The 16,349-nt window shown below is 41.3% G+C and overlaps 1 protein-coding gene across 1 annotated transcript; it reads left to right on the top strand.

Annotated features, from left to right (window-relative positions):
* Positions 1 to 2,441: 2,441 nt before the first annotated feature.
* On the top strand, positions 2,442 to 15,811 carry LOC138290822 (protein starmaker-like). Its single transcript, XM_069230273.1, has 5 exons — positions 2,442 to 2,578; positions 10,844 to 10,910; positions 11,017 to 11,058; positions 13,530 to 13,799; positions 14,873 to 15,811. The coding sequence occupies exons 2-5, from the start codon at positions 10,851 to 10,853 to the stop codon at positions 15,344 to 15,346; spliced, it is 846 nt and encodes a 281-aa protein (XP_069086374.1). The 5' UTR covers positions 2,442 to 2,578; positions 10,844 to 10,850; the 3' UTR covers positions 15,347 to 15,811.
* The last annotated feature ends 538 nt before the right edge of the window (positions 15,812 to 16,349 follow it).

The raw sequence follows: 16,349 nt of genomic DNA, 5'->3' as shown, positions 1-16,349 counted from the left end.
ATTCGGGGCGCACAATCACTTTGAAAATCACACCCAAAAGTTATTGTAGCTCACATACAAACACATTTACACCCATATGAGGTACCATTCCTTTGATGCCTTCTACTCGGAGCAGGAATATCTCATCCCACCGTGGCAGCGACTATCTGTAAATGTCCTAGCCCTATATTGGGGCTGGAAGAACAGGAAAAGGTGACACCGCAGAAAGTGCACATGAACAGGAGTGATGTAAGGCCTTACTGGGTCACTTTGGACCACCTAATATTGGGATATGCTTTGAGTTTCAGGATGAAAAGCATGAGGCGTGAGTCATCGGGTATGAACCAATGCTGCATCAAAGTCCAGTTGCTTAGCACTAAAATACAATTCAACACGGGGTCCTTAAATGTGCTGTCTGAGTTAGTAGCAGTGCATCACCTACTTCCTGCCTACACAGGAATCAGAGGGGAAGAGTCCAATCACACCTCTTCATCCTCTGATTCACTAGTGCTCACTGAGGGCTCCTGATGCACAGAGTCTCAGTCAATCAGCTTGCGGCATGGACGTAATGGAGGGGTCACCAGGAGTCACAGCTACGACCCCTGGCTTGTCCTTTGCAACCCGTGGTACTGCCTTTGCGACCCCTGGACTCAGAGATGCAAAATCAATGCCAGAAACAAAGTAGCAGCTTGGCCGTTTGAATGTCAGTTGAAGCTCCACATTCTTTGTTTTCTGTCAATTATTCATGGCACTAATAGTGAATAATAATTGTATATTATTCACTATTAGTGTAATAAAGATGGAGTACAATTAGCTGAAATATGCCCTTCTTGGCAGTTGAGGTAAGTAAAAAATGCATTTAAAAGGATATTTGAATGCTTGAGGGTGAGAGCGTGTTTACATGAGAGACAGCGCTCCTAAGTGTGCATTTATGTGTATGTGTAGGTATGTGTGTGTGAGTGAAAGTGGAGATCAAAGGGCATGTGATGTCACTTCTGTGACCCCTGGCATATCAGTGAATTGACGTCCATGGCTCACAGGTGACTAAACCAGGACTAGTACCAGCCAGTCCATCACGTGTGTCCAGGAGAGTCCAATCCAAATTTCAGAGGTAAGTCCTGCTCTCTCTAGTCTTCTGCTGAAGAAGCTTCCCCTGGACTCATGCACACTTAGCAGGATAAAGGCACCACTGGACTGAACTCCCCCCTCTCCCATATCCCACAAGCACATTTATTTTCACATTTGCTCACTAGCTGGAAGAAAATTCAACAGACATAAAACTCTAACTCTGACCTATTCGTTCTCTCCTTTAAAACGAAACAAGCATTTGCAATGCAATGGGTCTCACATTTGCTCGAGTTAGAGCTATTAGCATTGTAAGTTCCTAACGACTTTTCTTGCCACATAAATTGAAATGAAAAGTAAAACAGTTGACATAAGCAAGCCTCGTCAAAGTGCCATGAGCATGAAGGAGAGACATAACAAGAAAAAAGAGTTCGCTCACAGTCAAACAAATCAGCAATTATGCAATAATGCATGTAACAGGGTCAGTCTGCAAGGCGGTAACAAAACTGCCCCAGGGAGTGACAAACGTAAAGCAAAGGATTTTTGAAAGGCAAGCGACAAACGAGTGAAAGTGATAGGCGTGTGGTGGGCGTGGTTAAAGTCCCACAATACTTACAACAGGGCAAAGCGCTTGCGCGCTCGACCTAAAAATCTGGTCACAGCCTCCCCTGTCAGTCATTCTAAAACTGCCCTTGTGCACATCCTTTTACCTCCTCTTTACTTCCTAAGCCGGGACACAGTGGTGAAAGCTGTTCCGGACAAGCTCTAGTCACACTAACTTAGATATACAGTAGTAAACACAGCAGTACACTTACTACTTCAGTTGTGAGTAGTGTCACTGTGACCCCTTAACTATGCAGTCTGCACCTGTGCTATGTTACTGTTAACTTCAATCTACTATATAAATCTAATGCTAACAGTGCCACAACTTAATGTATAGAGAAAGAAATCACAAAAATTATTTTGTATATTGATAGGTATTCATTAGAAACTGGTACTTGCTTCCATCTACACTGCTTTAATAGGTATTGTTACCAGTAATTAGAACTTGCAAGATAGAGAGAGGGTCCATTGTATTTAGGCACAGCTCGAATTGGACATTTCTGGAAATGAACGTTGCTGAAAACCTAAACTCAAAAACGACACAAACACCAGCTGTTTAAACCTCCTCTGCATTACTAATTTGGCATGTGTTCAGATAGGCGACTGGCTAATGAGTCGACGCTGCACACAAAAAATTTTTTAACTGTAGAACGGTGCTTTTTTTTCCTAAAACCACAACCACACGAGGAAGCGTGGGTGAAGATGGGTAGAGGGAGGATTGCAGGAAGCCCCATTACATCACTCTGTCTGTTCGGCGGGGATTGGACGAGAAGTTCTGGAACAGCGTTTAAATAGCGGGAGATGACAGGGACTGAGCAGAGACCTCGGCACCCTTGCAGACAGCCTTGATCCACGCCTCCTTCTGCTCAACAAGGCTTACGGATTCACCAGCTAGAGAGCCCAGTATCCTCTTCTGTAAGAAAAAGGAAAGGTAATGTGACTTTATTGCAGAGGATTGATGCATGCATTTGGAATACTTAGGCTTGATGCAAGTTATATCTGTGCAGCCAAACCTGCTATGTGTTAAATATTGTATCAAAAGCATCTCAAAAGCTTCTCATACATGTACATGAAAAATGTTATATTTCAAGCTATAACACATTTGGGCACCCTGCCAATGACCAGCGCACCCAGGACGCCTCTGCTTGTTGCAGTGCTCAGCAGTGGCAGTTTTGAAACAGGATCTCAGAAGGAAATCAAGAGCTACGGGTAACCAGGGTACATCCAGAAACTAAGGAAAGTATCTAGGGTCGCTAGGGGCTACAATACAGAGAAAATGGGTAGAAAAAGCCACAGCTGAAGCCAGAGTGGGGTCTTGCACCTTCCACTGTATTCTTGCATCACTTACTTACCCATCCACAATAAATCATACACACAAACTCATCACGTATATGCAAGATAAAATAATAATAAATGTCGAAAAAAGCATACTGCCACCCATACGAGGAGGGTAAATGATTGCAATAAAAAATGTTACACATAGCAGGAAGTGTCTATCTTAAAATGGTGTTGTACCCTATGTATTGGTGTTTTAAAATTCTAACATGTTCACCATGTTTAGAAGAAACATGATAGCCATCTTGAAATGGTTAGACAAAGATACACTAACAAAAATACTATTACAAGCTGGTGGCCTAGCTCAGAAGCAGTTGCCACAGTGCAGATTAAATAAAACGCAGCGCACAGCACATGCAATTACTTACAAGGAAGCGGCCCGGTAGCACTGTCTGGGGAGATGCACTTTGCGTTAAAAAAGGGTAACAAAATTACAAATTGAGAAGGAAAGAAATAAAAGAGGCCCTATGATAGAAAAAAATGTAAAATTAAAGAAATGACCCACCAAACCTGGTACAAATGCACACTCATTTTCAAGGCTGATGTGCACATTTGATCAGGCAAAATTACCTGGAAAAATGGATGAACAATTGTCTTCTGCAATATACTTTAATGCATAAAAGCAGAATTAAAATATTAGTTGAACAAACCACTGGCAGAAAGGGTCTGACCCAAAGACCTTCAATGTAAGTGTACATATTTAAATATGCATATATAAGTATATATTTTGATATGATTTTTTTATCACAAGTGCCTGGCAGACAAACCTCTTAGTCCTCCTCGAATCTAGCAAGAAAGAAATAAGATACATCTACTTTTTTTGGCATACCTTTTCATAACAAACAGATCAGTCGTATGGCATCTGATACTTTTCCCAAACAAATCAGTTATGCCTAGAGTCAGTACCATTGACTTTGCACCATAAACAACTGAAGCCTACTGTATTGAACAGTAAACATTCCCTTAAACTACCCAGCAGGCATGCATCCATACAATAAAAATATATTTCCAGCTGACAAAACAATATAGCCCTCTAAAAAGACAGTGCAAATCTTCTAATATTTGTGTTTGTCAAATGTAGTTATTGACACCAAAACTCTTCCCCTCCAGGGTATTCAGTGGGATTCCACATAATGAAATATCCGTCTACAGGTTTTAACACAGTATGATACCATTCAACCCCTACAGCACTATTGGCTTTAACATATGTTTTAACTTTCATATTAAACAAATATTCCCTATGGCAGGTGGCACACCTCGTCCCATTGAATGAATTAGGCCTCTAGGTTTTGTCATTGGCTTGTTACCATAACTGTCTCAGGCCTACTGTATTGCACATACGCTTTTCCACAAGGCAACCATCAGGCATATATTAAACAACTCCTTATCAGTGGAAGCACAGACTTCTACCCAAACATATGCTGTACTCAATGGTATCAACACATGGAAAGAGACAAAGCCTCCCTCTTAGTGATTTGAAAGCAATTTTTCTGTTGATCGCATATGTAGTCTACTGAGATCTCTGTTATCAAGTCAAACCTAAAGAGCAGATGGAAGGGTTTAGGCATGGTCTACTACCAAAAAAGACAAAACATTTCAGATGAGACCAGGTGAAGAGACACTGAAGCCTGTGGCTTAGTCAAACCCAAATCTTTTTCTTGTTTCAGCTAAAAGTCATCCAGTACAAACCAAACCTAAATACAATTTCACCAACAATTGAGTAAGATTTATAGCATTTATACACCTGCACAAGATTAAAATCGAATCCTAATGCAATAAAACAACGGTTGTTAAACAAGACTACTTGCTATTACAATTTCTATTTCATTTGCTGCATAAACAACCATGAAAAATAAATGTAATATGTTTCTGAATCAGATATGGTGGTTCGTACATGCCTGAGTGTCAGATGAGTTCGCAGAGCCCATCAGCTGCTTTACTGGGCGATTGCAGCCCAGGCCACTAGTGATCACAGTGAGCCCCAAATGGAGATTCTGTTAGGCCCATGAGACTTAATATTAATTGGCTTTCTTCTAATTACTTATAGGCATCTGCCCCTCCCTCTTAGTGACAATCTCAGCAGAGAGGTGAAGAATTGAATGAGCTGAACACCTAATTACAAGCATTGCAAGTCTCTATCATTTGGAGGGTGGGTGGCCTTGTAGAAGGCAACGCCAGTCCAAGTCTATTCAAGAGCCCATATACTTTTATAGATTCTCATCTCTATAATCCTTCCCTTAAGTTAGCATCTTTTGGTCCAAAATGATCTAAGCTTGTAGCTCTAAAGTAAAGGATCCAGCCTGCCTTTGGGGCACAAGTAAGTATCACCACAGATCCCTTAAGTCGCCAAACATTCTAGGGAACATTGTACCTTTGGAATCACTCTCCAGCTCTGTTGAAAAATGTCGCTTCCAAGTAACATGCAATAGCTTGTACCATCGCAGTGAAGTTCGGTCTCAAGACAGCAAGTAGAAGCTAGCGTCGCTACAGAGACGTTTATTCTCGAGCACTATCGTTCCTGTGCCACCCACAAGTGGTCACCTGACTGGGAAAGATCAGGTAGGTGCCTGAAAGCGAGAGCTCTTGCAATGTGTTCTGTACAGTGAAGACACATTTTTACATTTCTCATATCTATTTTCAATTGTGAGAAATTACATGAACAAAGTGTAGAGGGTCGTTTTAAATAAAGACTCCAAAATGTAACATATATAATCATTCCTATCAAGTTTGACAGAATGTTCTCAACCCTGTAGCTTTCATTATTCTCGGGGAAGTAAAGCTTTGTTGACTGCCACTCATACAACTTTTCTCCCATGCTGGAGAGCTGTAAAACCTGCCAACTACCTTAATAAACAATGGATTATAATAGGCCAGCTGTGACCACTACCACATTTCCAACAGTGACCCTTGATTTTCTTGAACGTAGGTCCAGCATTTAGGGGCAGATTTAAGAGCCCTTTGCACTTCCTTGCACCACATTAGCATCATTTTCTAATGCTAATGGGGCCCAATGAGGCCAAAATCACTGCACCAAATTTGCAAAATGCATGCATTGCACCACTTTGTAACCCTTTGTGCTATATTATGCCTGCCCCAGGCATAATGTATGCAAGGGGGGGGTGTGCCCCTGTTACAGGGGCTGACAAAATGGAGCAAAGAAATCTAAGAGATTTCTTTGCGTCATTTTTTCAGCACTTGTAACGCTTGCTCAGAGTAGGTGTTAAAAGGAGGCACACCATTGTTTACAATGGGTCTCAATGGGCTTTGCAGGATTAGCGTCAAAATTTGTTATGCTAATCCTGCAATTCTCCGACCTAGTGTAAAAAAGTCTGACGCTAGTTCCCTAACTATCGCCATGTTGCACTGTATTTTCGATAGGCTCACACATGGTGGCTTTAGGGGGGCACTAAGGGGCACAAGAAAGGTGGTGCTGCACTGGGTCCAGCACCACTTTTCTTAAATTATGTCCGTAGTCTATTGTTCATTTTCAACATATGTGCATGCATGTTGCTCTCATATAGCTTTGCACAATGGTATACATGTTTTTCCCCAAGATCCAACGATTTGGTGAAATAGTGAAACTGAAAATAAAATTCTGGTGTGCTGGGTGTACAAACAAATATTTCACCTTATCACCATCCACTTTTTAGGTTTTGTTACTGAGAGGTTTAGCATATTTGAGAGCTCTTATCATCAATACATCAACTAGAAGTGTAAAAAAGTGTAGACAAAAGGTAAGTCTTGGGTCAGCCCTTTTTAGCAATTGGCTTTCATGTGTTTCTCATGGTTTGCGATTGCTTGGATGGTTCACACAATAAATATATACTTATAAAGTCGTCTTTCTTGAAGATAGAACAAACATGCTGTCAGAAGTACATACATACCTGGCAGTGCTTCTTAATAACAATGGCATGACTTCTAAGCAGGAAGTTTAGAACAAACTTTGTTTTTGTCAAACAAAAATGGTGTTATGTCATACCACACTTAACCAACTATGGCATACATGAATTATCATACCCAATTTACCATACCTAACTAAGCACACCTACCTATAATATTTTTAAAAACGTATCTACCATACTTGATGTAATAGTAACTTACCTGCCATATCTCCCACACTGTATTATTATGTCTGTTATCATACCTAACCTACCATGTCAAGCCTAACATACCTAATTGGTAATACCTACAAATATATGCATAGTACCTACTTACTTCCCATTGATACTTACCTGCCATACCTACCAACCATACCTAGCATCCCAGGCCTAGCTATCATAACTTCCACATGTACCTACCTATTGCACCTACCGTACTACCCATTCCAACCATACATGACATGTTTTCACTTCCATAACCAATATCATACCTTCCATTCCTATCTACCATTCTTAACCTAACATGCCTAGCCTAACGACAATGCCCAACCTACTTTCTTACCTATCAAACCTATTTAGCATGTCTACTTACCTAGCCCAACTACTTACCTAATACTTATTTATTATACCTAACATATCACATCTACCAGACTTGCCTACCATGACTACCACACACCTAGGCATATCTAACCTACCATACCTACCCAAGTAAAACTAAGCCTCCAGCATCCTCTGCAGAGTATTATCTAATCCATGCCCTGAGGTAGCGTTTTTGTGAAAAGTGCAAGTAATTTATATGGAACCTCTTGTAACGGAATGCAGCCTGTTACAGACAGTAGGTGTCCTCAACCCAGGAGTCCTCTAATAATTAACAGCCAGTTGCTCCTTTAAAATTTGCAGAACCTACTCGCCTTGTCAATGCATGATGTAAAATGTTGTTCTTTTCTCCTTTTCTCGAATATCAAGAAACTAGATGTTATTATTGAAGGTTTGTGGCTTATCATTTCAGACCGCAGTAGGTAGAGAGCAGGGTAAGACAAGCATTTGCAATGTAATAGGCCTCGCATTTGCAAGAGTTAGAGGTATTGGTGTTGTAGATGCCTGATTGGACTTTTCTTGCCACATAAATTGGTCTACCGTGTCTCAAAAGTTGGTCCTCTCTGCCACATAATTCCAATGGCCCTGCATATAACTAAAGCACTTCCATTTACCTTCTTCCTCTATCTGCAGCTAAAAATGAAAATACTGCCATTTAGCATCCTGATATAAATCTGCCATGCTAATTCCATTTGAATACCACTTTCACCACCCCACCATCAGAGTTGCTGGATGGCTAACACAATTTGCAAAAAAAGACACAATACAGCCACGGAGGAGTAATGAGAGAAATAAACTAGAAGGGACACCAGCACATATCAAGAGTGTTCAAACAGTTGGCCTGAATTGTGGTTGTAACTGCAAGAAGGAGAGATTAATAAAACATATACAATCATCATGTAAATCCAATAAAAACCTTTATTAGAACAACACATGGAAAAGCGGTGCTTGAGTGCTGCTATGCTCGACCTAAAGAGGAGACTGCTTTCAATGGTAAGTTGGAAAAACAAGGAGGAAAACCCCATCTGGTAACAAATATGGGTGACCTGTGCAAAACAATTATTTGCTAAAATGCCATGCAAGGAGCTATTGATTTTGTGAAAGTATTGCCCTGCAAAGTTGTTTCTCTGTTTTCATAACTTTGTCCTAAAATATACCTTGGCAAGTCAACATTTTTCTTGTAATTCTAAAGATCGCACAAAATAAAATACAACATTAGTCAACATGTGTGCCTAATTATTGTAAAGAAAAGGTAAGTGTGAATACGGCTTTAAATAAGTCACTGACTCAGCATTTTTTAAGTAAATCTACTTCTATGTGTGCTGTCTTTCTCTCATGGGTGGAATGAACCTGCTAACATTTTCTTTACACTAGTGTAAACATGCTAAGTTTGTGGAGTCTATGGTCTGTAGCTGGATTTGTTTATACAGAGACGTACTGATATGTTCATCACACGTACTCTTTTCAAACTAGAAAACTAGAGAATACTACAACAGTTTTTGCACACCAGCCAATTCATGCACTGCACAGAAGCTCAAAATGCCAACACCAACAGGAGTTTTAAAAGGTTCAATAAGTATAAAACAGACAATGTGGCAATAGAATAAAGCCAAATCAGCATACATTTTTAGACGTGCACATAATCCATTGGCATTTGTAGCAGGAGAAAAATGAATCAAGAAAACTATATAATATCAGAATGTCAGCATTGAGAGGGGAATCTCCCACATAAAGGAAACATGGTGTACATTCCTAAGGCGATGCATGCCACTGCTCACTACACGGTAGTCCTTCGGCGTTGTTTTTGTTTAGCAATATTATAATCAAGAGCTGGAGTAAGCATTCAGAACGTTTCTAAACATGCTTGCCAAGCAACTCAAGAGTGAGAAAAATAATCTAGATAAAACACCCAATCATGTGAAGACAAAGTGCTATTCAGTAACCCGCCGATTTGAGGGCATACATCTGTTGCCTCGGGGGTGCCTACATAACTCGAGGGATACTTCCTGTTGGAAATGGTAAACACACACTTTTGGAGTCCCCAGGTGCAGAGTCATGAGGTGTGGAGAGCATGTGCGTGCCTTCAGCAACATAATGCATTCTGGGAACTGTAGTTATAACCGGTAATCCTGAGCCAATACTGCCGATCGACTTCACGCTGTGAAACTTAAAAGCGTAAATTGCGCGTTAAAGGCACAGACAAAAGACAAGCATTTTCAATGCAACGGGTCTTGCATTTTCTCGAGTTAGAGCTATTAGCGTTGTAAACAAAAACAAACACAGCGCGATCGCACTATGTCAAATGCAGCGCGATTGCGCTGCGTGGAAAATAAACAGATAAAGTAGTCTGGACCCCAAGCTGAAAACATCAAGCCTCATATGTTTTTAGTAGTTTACTGGTGCTGTGTAGGTGGTCTAAACACCGGAAAAGGCATGACATATGCCTGCCTTTCACAAATGAAAGCAAGCGGAGTTTAAAAGGCAAGCCCACGAACCAATGTAGGTGACTGACGTGACATGGGCGTGGCTTGAAGCCCAAAGAGAGATTACAGAATGGACGGAGCGATTTGCGCTCGCCCATAAAAATGTGTGTATTAGGTTTGCTGGGAGTTGGAGTAGACAAGAAACGTGATATATTCAAACATCTTGTTTCATAGGCAGACAGACTTCGCCGAGCACCAGTAAGCGACACAAAGGCTGACTTTTAAGTCACTTATAATTTCTAGTGGACAGTGAAGTTTGAATTGGGTCACCTTGCTCCATCCCAATATAGACTCAGTTTCCAGGATTGGACATTTGGGGGAAGGCCTAATGCTTTCTAAGTGTTATAGTCCTGACTTTTTCGATTGAACTAATGAGACCCGAAGTATTAAAGAGGGGCCAGCCTCCGAAAAACCCTGAGAAAGGGCCAGGAGACCAAATGAGCCAACCATCAGGGCAGAGTGCCACAGAACTAAACTTCCAGGGTTGATTTACTTTGCTGGTGGGGGTCAGTAGAGGAACTTATTGTGCATTAGTTTGGCATTAGGAATACTTTAGTCAGTAAATTGATGGAGGTAAAATCTGTGGGTTGTGCACAAACAAGGATTGTCTTGGCCTAATGGCCACTAAAAACATATTGGTGGATCCTTTGTCATTGGTCTCATAGTACAAAGAAAGTTAAGGCAGTTTAGAAAGTTGATGCAGTTTTCAAATGTGTTTTTTTTCTAATATTTCTAACATATTAAAATTATCCTGAACTTCAGTCATTCTCCTCTTCATGGCCTCTGATTCAAGGCGCTCTGAAGCTACTGCAGGGTGGTTTGCATAATTTTTTAAAACTCCACTATAAAATAAACACAAACATTTGCACTCTGCCTAATCGTACATTTTGCATCTGTTTATAGATAGACAATGAACATGAAGATTGTGGTCCTTTGCCTTTGCCTCCTCGGCGTGGCCTGTGCTGTGCCGGTAGGTGCTCCTATAATTTATGTGAATTTAATGCAGATGTCACATGGACGTGACTGAAGAGACACAAAACTTGTAAAACATAATTTGGCTTTATTTTTCTTGACAGGTGCTCCGTTCAAGACATTCAGCCAGTGTGGAAGACAGCCAGGTAAGGCCCTAGAATATCTGAAATACTTTCATTTTAGTAAAAGACCAAGCACTGGGTTCTTAGTGATTATCAGGAAGGAAAATCTGAGGTAAACACGTGAGAAGTGCTAAACAAAGCCCTCCCCGAATTCACTTTGAAGCACTTGTCACCATTGAGTCTGATTACTAATTATTTTATACTTTTTATCTTTTACTCTTTAACATATGCACGTTTCACCTCTCATAATCACTCTGTTGTCCTCACCGACAATTGGCAATTTACTCCTACTGTCTCCAAATATCCCATTCCTGCCCCCTTCCCAACGTGTCTACGGTAGAACAAACGCGAAACTCCTGCATATGCCACACTGTACAGTTTGATTTTTTTTGCATGTTGTTTTTAAAACAGTTAAGTACATATTTGTTTTTCTACTTCTTGGAATTGATAGTCGAATTCCTTTTTCGTTTGCTTATCTGGCTTGTATTTGAATCCTTGCACGCTTCATAAAGGATATTGAAGATGATGTGTATAGCTTCCATCAACTTTAATTTTAGTTGTCTCAAAATCTTCAATTTATTTTCAACGGGACTGGTTCTTGTTAAATTTATGTTTCTTCAGAATGCACTGTCCCATTCCACTTGACAGCTTAAATGCACTTACATCAAAAGTCATACTCTTTGCTAACTCACAAACACTTTATAACCAAAATGCAGCACTTAGCAGCCAGATTTCTGTTATCACGAGGATTCTAGGATAGCCTTCAACAGATATTAGAGGGGTGAGGATTTCCACATTTCCAGCATGAAGGTGTGTGTAGTTTAAGGGGAGGGAGTGGGGTTGGGGTGACCAGTTTGCATCCCGCAATCACAGTGATTTGCAGCTTTTACAGAAATGAATTCCGCGTCTGTAGGTTTAGTGCATACCTGTTTGATGAAATATCAGCTTGGCATTCAATTTTTCCAAACGTTGCAATTTCATGGTATTCTGCTATTGCAATCTCCCTTAGTTGGATAGCTTTTACTAGTGGGAGAGATTAGACATCTGCTTTGGTATTGCAAGTACCCAGATTCCATGCACAACAAGCTCAGTCCTCTTATGTTCAGATGATAAAATTATATTGCATTGTAGTGGAATTTATATAGCGCTTTCCGTACACCTTGCGAAGCCCAAAGAGCTTTTTCAGTGTGGTCCAATTCCAGCACTTAACACCCCAGTCGAAGTCGTCAAATAGTGCTATTTATATCAGGCAGGGCCGGACAGGCCTTTAATTCCACGGGCATTACTCCAGTGGGCTGAAGCCCTTGTGGACAGGTTTCACTCCAGGTGCTAAACAAGCCTTGGTTTCCGTCCTTTCTCCATTGCTTCGACACTGTCTCACTTCCGATGCCTTTCCCACAATTGGAGGATGAGTCTTTCGAACGTCATCTTTCTCCACTAAAAAACATTTTCAGCCACCGTTGGCATAAAGGGCCTGTATTTATCAACAGATGCACCGTTGTTTACAAATGCTACCCAAAGTGTATGCCAACTGATGCCGAGGGTGACTTCTTTGTCGACCTTTGTGTAGCAGAACGCCTGAAAGGTTCACTATGTTATACTGTATTTGCAGGGCACCCAGTTCAGCATTAGCTGGACAGTGCCACAAGAAATTCAGGCCCATATTTATACCTTTTTAGCGCTACATTTGCGCCGATTTTGCATCAGAAAAACGACGCAAATGCGGCGCTAAAAAAGTATAAAAATGGGCCTCAGTGTCTTTTTAGTGTGGACACTCCTTTGCGCTCAACAAACTATCATAGGCCCATGGCCTACTGTAGTGGACTCTTCTCTGGCACATACAATCAGCACACAGACCTCCATCGAGGATCCGCCCCCCACCTCTTCCTGCTTCATAATACCACATAAGGAGCAGAATCAATATTGTTGGCACTTGCACAGTGTTGACCTGTGCTCCATAGAATTATTTACCAAAACAATCAACCATTAGCCCAAAACTTCAAGTTATTATCGTATTTGAACGATGTGTGTAGAAGCAGCAGCTCAGTAGAGTGGGAAGGCGGATGGCTGAGGGATGCCCTTTGGTCCACTCTCTTTCTGCCTTTCTGAAGATATCAGTGCCAGAGGACAGCCTCACCTGACATCCCCCTACAGATGTATTCTTTAAGACCAACTCACAGAGTGACCCCAAGATGTTCTAATTTTATTTTCTGGGAACAAACCACTCAATGGAAATGTTTGACTACTGTTTCTGGACCACTGGGAGCACTTGCCAACAAGACCGGTTTAGCATATCAGTGCAATTACAGTAAAGGGTACGCCTATAAAAGTGACAGCAAAACAATCCTTCAAAGGCAGACTGTACAGAACTATTAGGCTACAAACCAGCTTTGAAAAAGAAAGTTGGATCGCATAAAATTCACCCCTGTTTCCCACCAACAGCAGACCAGATGCACTGTCAAATTTCAATATGCTTCTCACTGCTCACTTTTCAGGACTCATCCAAAGATGTGTCTGACGAAAGCCATGACTCTGACTCTGACTCTTCAGAGGAAGTTCACCCTGTGGTCACTACCGCTGCTCCTTCCACTGAAGCCCAAACAGATGAGGCCTTCACCGAGGGCCCCTTCACTCGAGGAGACAACACTGGAAGAGGAGACAGCAACATCTTCCCATTTGAAATCATTGCAGCAGATGAGAAAGATCACCCTACCAAAGTAAAACAATGGAAGAACGGACTGTGGAGCTACAAGAGCGATACTCAGGTAAGGAGCACTGATGAAGTGGGTCGATCATGGTACTGTTTGGAAACACTAGAGAAGGCTAACTCCCTTGTTAATGAGAGGCCAATTTTAGTTGTCCTTCTCCTGATTTGCTCCACTCCAGAGGTTCAATAGTGCCTTGTCTCTATTTCTTCAGTCTGATACTTCACCAAGCACAGAGTCTTAACACACTGAGACAACGATCTAGCATACTGTAGCACTAGAGAAATAAAACAATTTATTGAAAGTAAATTGAAAACTGTGTTGAAGAGGGTTGTTTCATGCATCACAATAAATTCTAAAGCATAGAGGCTACTTATGTACACCAAAAACCTCAACAAATAAGACCTTTAGCCCAGATCTAGAAACATGTAATAGAATGGAGCACAGCACTTAAAGTTGTTGCGTTGCTTTGCATTGCAGGGAGGGAGTGGGAAAGCTCCATATCTATAGAAATGTGGCACTTTCCTGCTTTCTCCCTATGCTTGCGCAGTATCATGCTACCTAGTGCCACAGACATATCTTTGTGCCATATTGCAAGGGTGTGTGCATGACGTCTAGCATAGGTTTTGTACTGAAAGGGTAGCCTTCCAGTACAAAATACTATGTCCAGATAAACGTTACAAATGTTCATACTTTGAATGAGTACTGTATAGTGCAGCACACATGTAAGTTGGGAATAGTTATGAGAAGTAAAAGCATTTCTTCTTTTAACATTTATTTCAAAGTGACATTTCAAAGTTTTTGGTGTAAAACCCTGTCTACTATTGTTAGGAGATGGGCTTTGTGTCAAAAGCCATAAGTGTGTGCACGGGAATGCCCATGTTCCACGCATGGAATCCCCCTTTGATGCAGAATGATGCAAAGCAGCGAAAAGCGACTCAGGCAATTTTCTTTGCACTGGAAAGTAAATGGAAAAAAATATTTTGTGCTGGTTTGCATCACTTTAGCTCAGAGCAAAATGTATGTAAATCTGGGCAACAGTGTTTACTTGTGATACGGAGATATATTTTTTGGAAAAGTCTAGTATTTGCATTTCTCGAGACATACCTGATTCCTCTGGCTTTGTCAAGCAGGATCTTACGGATACCACCGTCGAGCAGGCAGATGAGCCCTATGATGCAGAGAAAACAACTGACACAAATGATGCCAGCAGTCACCAGAACAGCGCAAGCAGCAATGAGCACACCAGCCAGGAGGATAGCACGCAATCGTTGCCTGACCACAATGTAGAAGACAGTCAACCAGACACCCACAACAGCAACGAGAGCCCTGAAACCCAGCCTGACCACAGTGAGGAAGTAGACAACCACACCAGCAACGAGAGCCTTGAAGCTCAGCTTAACCCAATCGAAGAAGTGGAAAGCCACAACAGCAACGAGAGCCTTGAACCCCAGCCTGAACTCATCGAAGAAGTGGACAGCAACACCAGCAACGAGAGCCCTGAACATCATGTACAGCTGCGGAGCCTTAAGCAAGCAACAGCTGAACCCGACACAGAGAGCAGTGAAAGCACTGAAAGTCAAGAGAACACTAGCATAGCACCATAAAGCCCCTGAAAACAATTTGCAAATGGATTACAAAGTCCGGTTTGTGTCTGTAGGCGTGACGCACAACAGGGGATATGGCATTTTCGATTTTAAATGTGTTTTACCCAGGATAGGATCATAGCAAAACAGTTTCTAAAATATATCACAAAAGTTTTTATTTGATACTGAAAACTCGTATTTTCATTCTATGGTGGTTGCAATTGTGTTTGCCACTTAGTGTACAGTAGTCATCTGTACATTAGAAGGAAAGCCTGGCCTTCCACCAATCATTTCCTAAAACTGCAAGACAAATGTTTAATGTGCTTCTGAAAGTGTTAATAAGAGTATATGTTTTGAGAATCACAAGAAAACTAGTTTTATATATTCTTGGAATATTGTTAGCTCTTCCGATCATGTCACTCCACAGAATGAGATCACAATGTATTTTTGTTGTAATTTTTCCAACGAATAAAAACTAAACAAATAGTTGGATTCCATAATCATTTTCCTAGGTCATGACAATAAAATGGTATGCTCTAAAAGGATGAGTTTAGAAGATGCTCAGTTTAGTAACATAATGCATGAAATATGCTTTGATGCTAAGGACACCTGGGGCAAGACTTATGAAAAGGGGCGCGTCATGTCATGATGTGCCATTTTTCTTGTGCCCCATTGCGCCCCCCTAGTGCCACCATGTGTGCACCGTATTTATGGTACGGTGCTCTACGGCGCCCGTTAGGGAACTAGTGTCAAAAATGTTTTTGCTAGTTTGGTGCTTTGCAGGATTAGCTCCAAAAATCTTGACGCTAATCCTGCAAAGTGAAAGGAGGCCCATTGAAAATAACGGGAGCGTCATTTAAAGGCCTGCTTTAGGCAGACATTAAAAATGATGCTAAAAATTGCACAGTGGAATCTCATAGATTCCACTGCTCCATTATTTTTCTGGGCCTCCTCATGCTGGAATGCCTCCTTGCATACATTGTGCCTGGCGCATGCATAATGTGGCACAAGGGTTTACAAAATG

Source organism: Pleurodeles waltl, chromosome 1_1, assembly GCF_031143425.1.
Source record: "Pleurodeles waltl isolate 20211129_DDA chromosome 1_1, aPleWal1.hap1.20221129, whole genome shotgun sequence".
Classification (NCBI taxonomy): domain Eukaryota; kingdom Metazoa; phylum Chordata; class Amphibia; order Caudata; family Salamandridae; genus Pleurodeles; species Pleurodeles waltl.
This window is presented reverse-complemented; position numbering and strand designations above follow the sequence as displayed.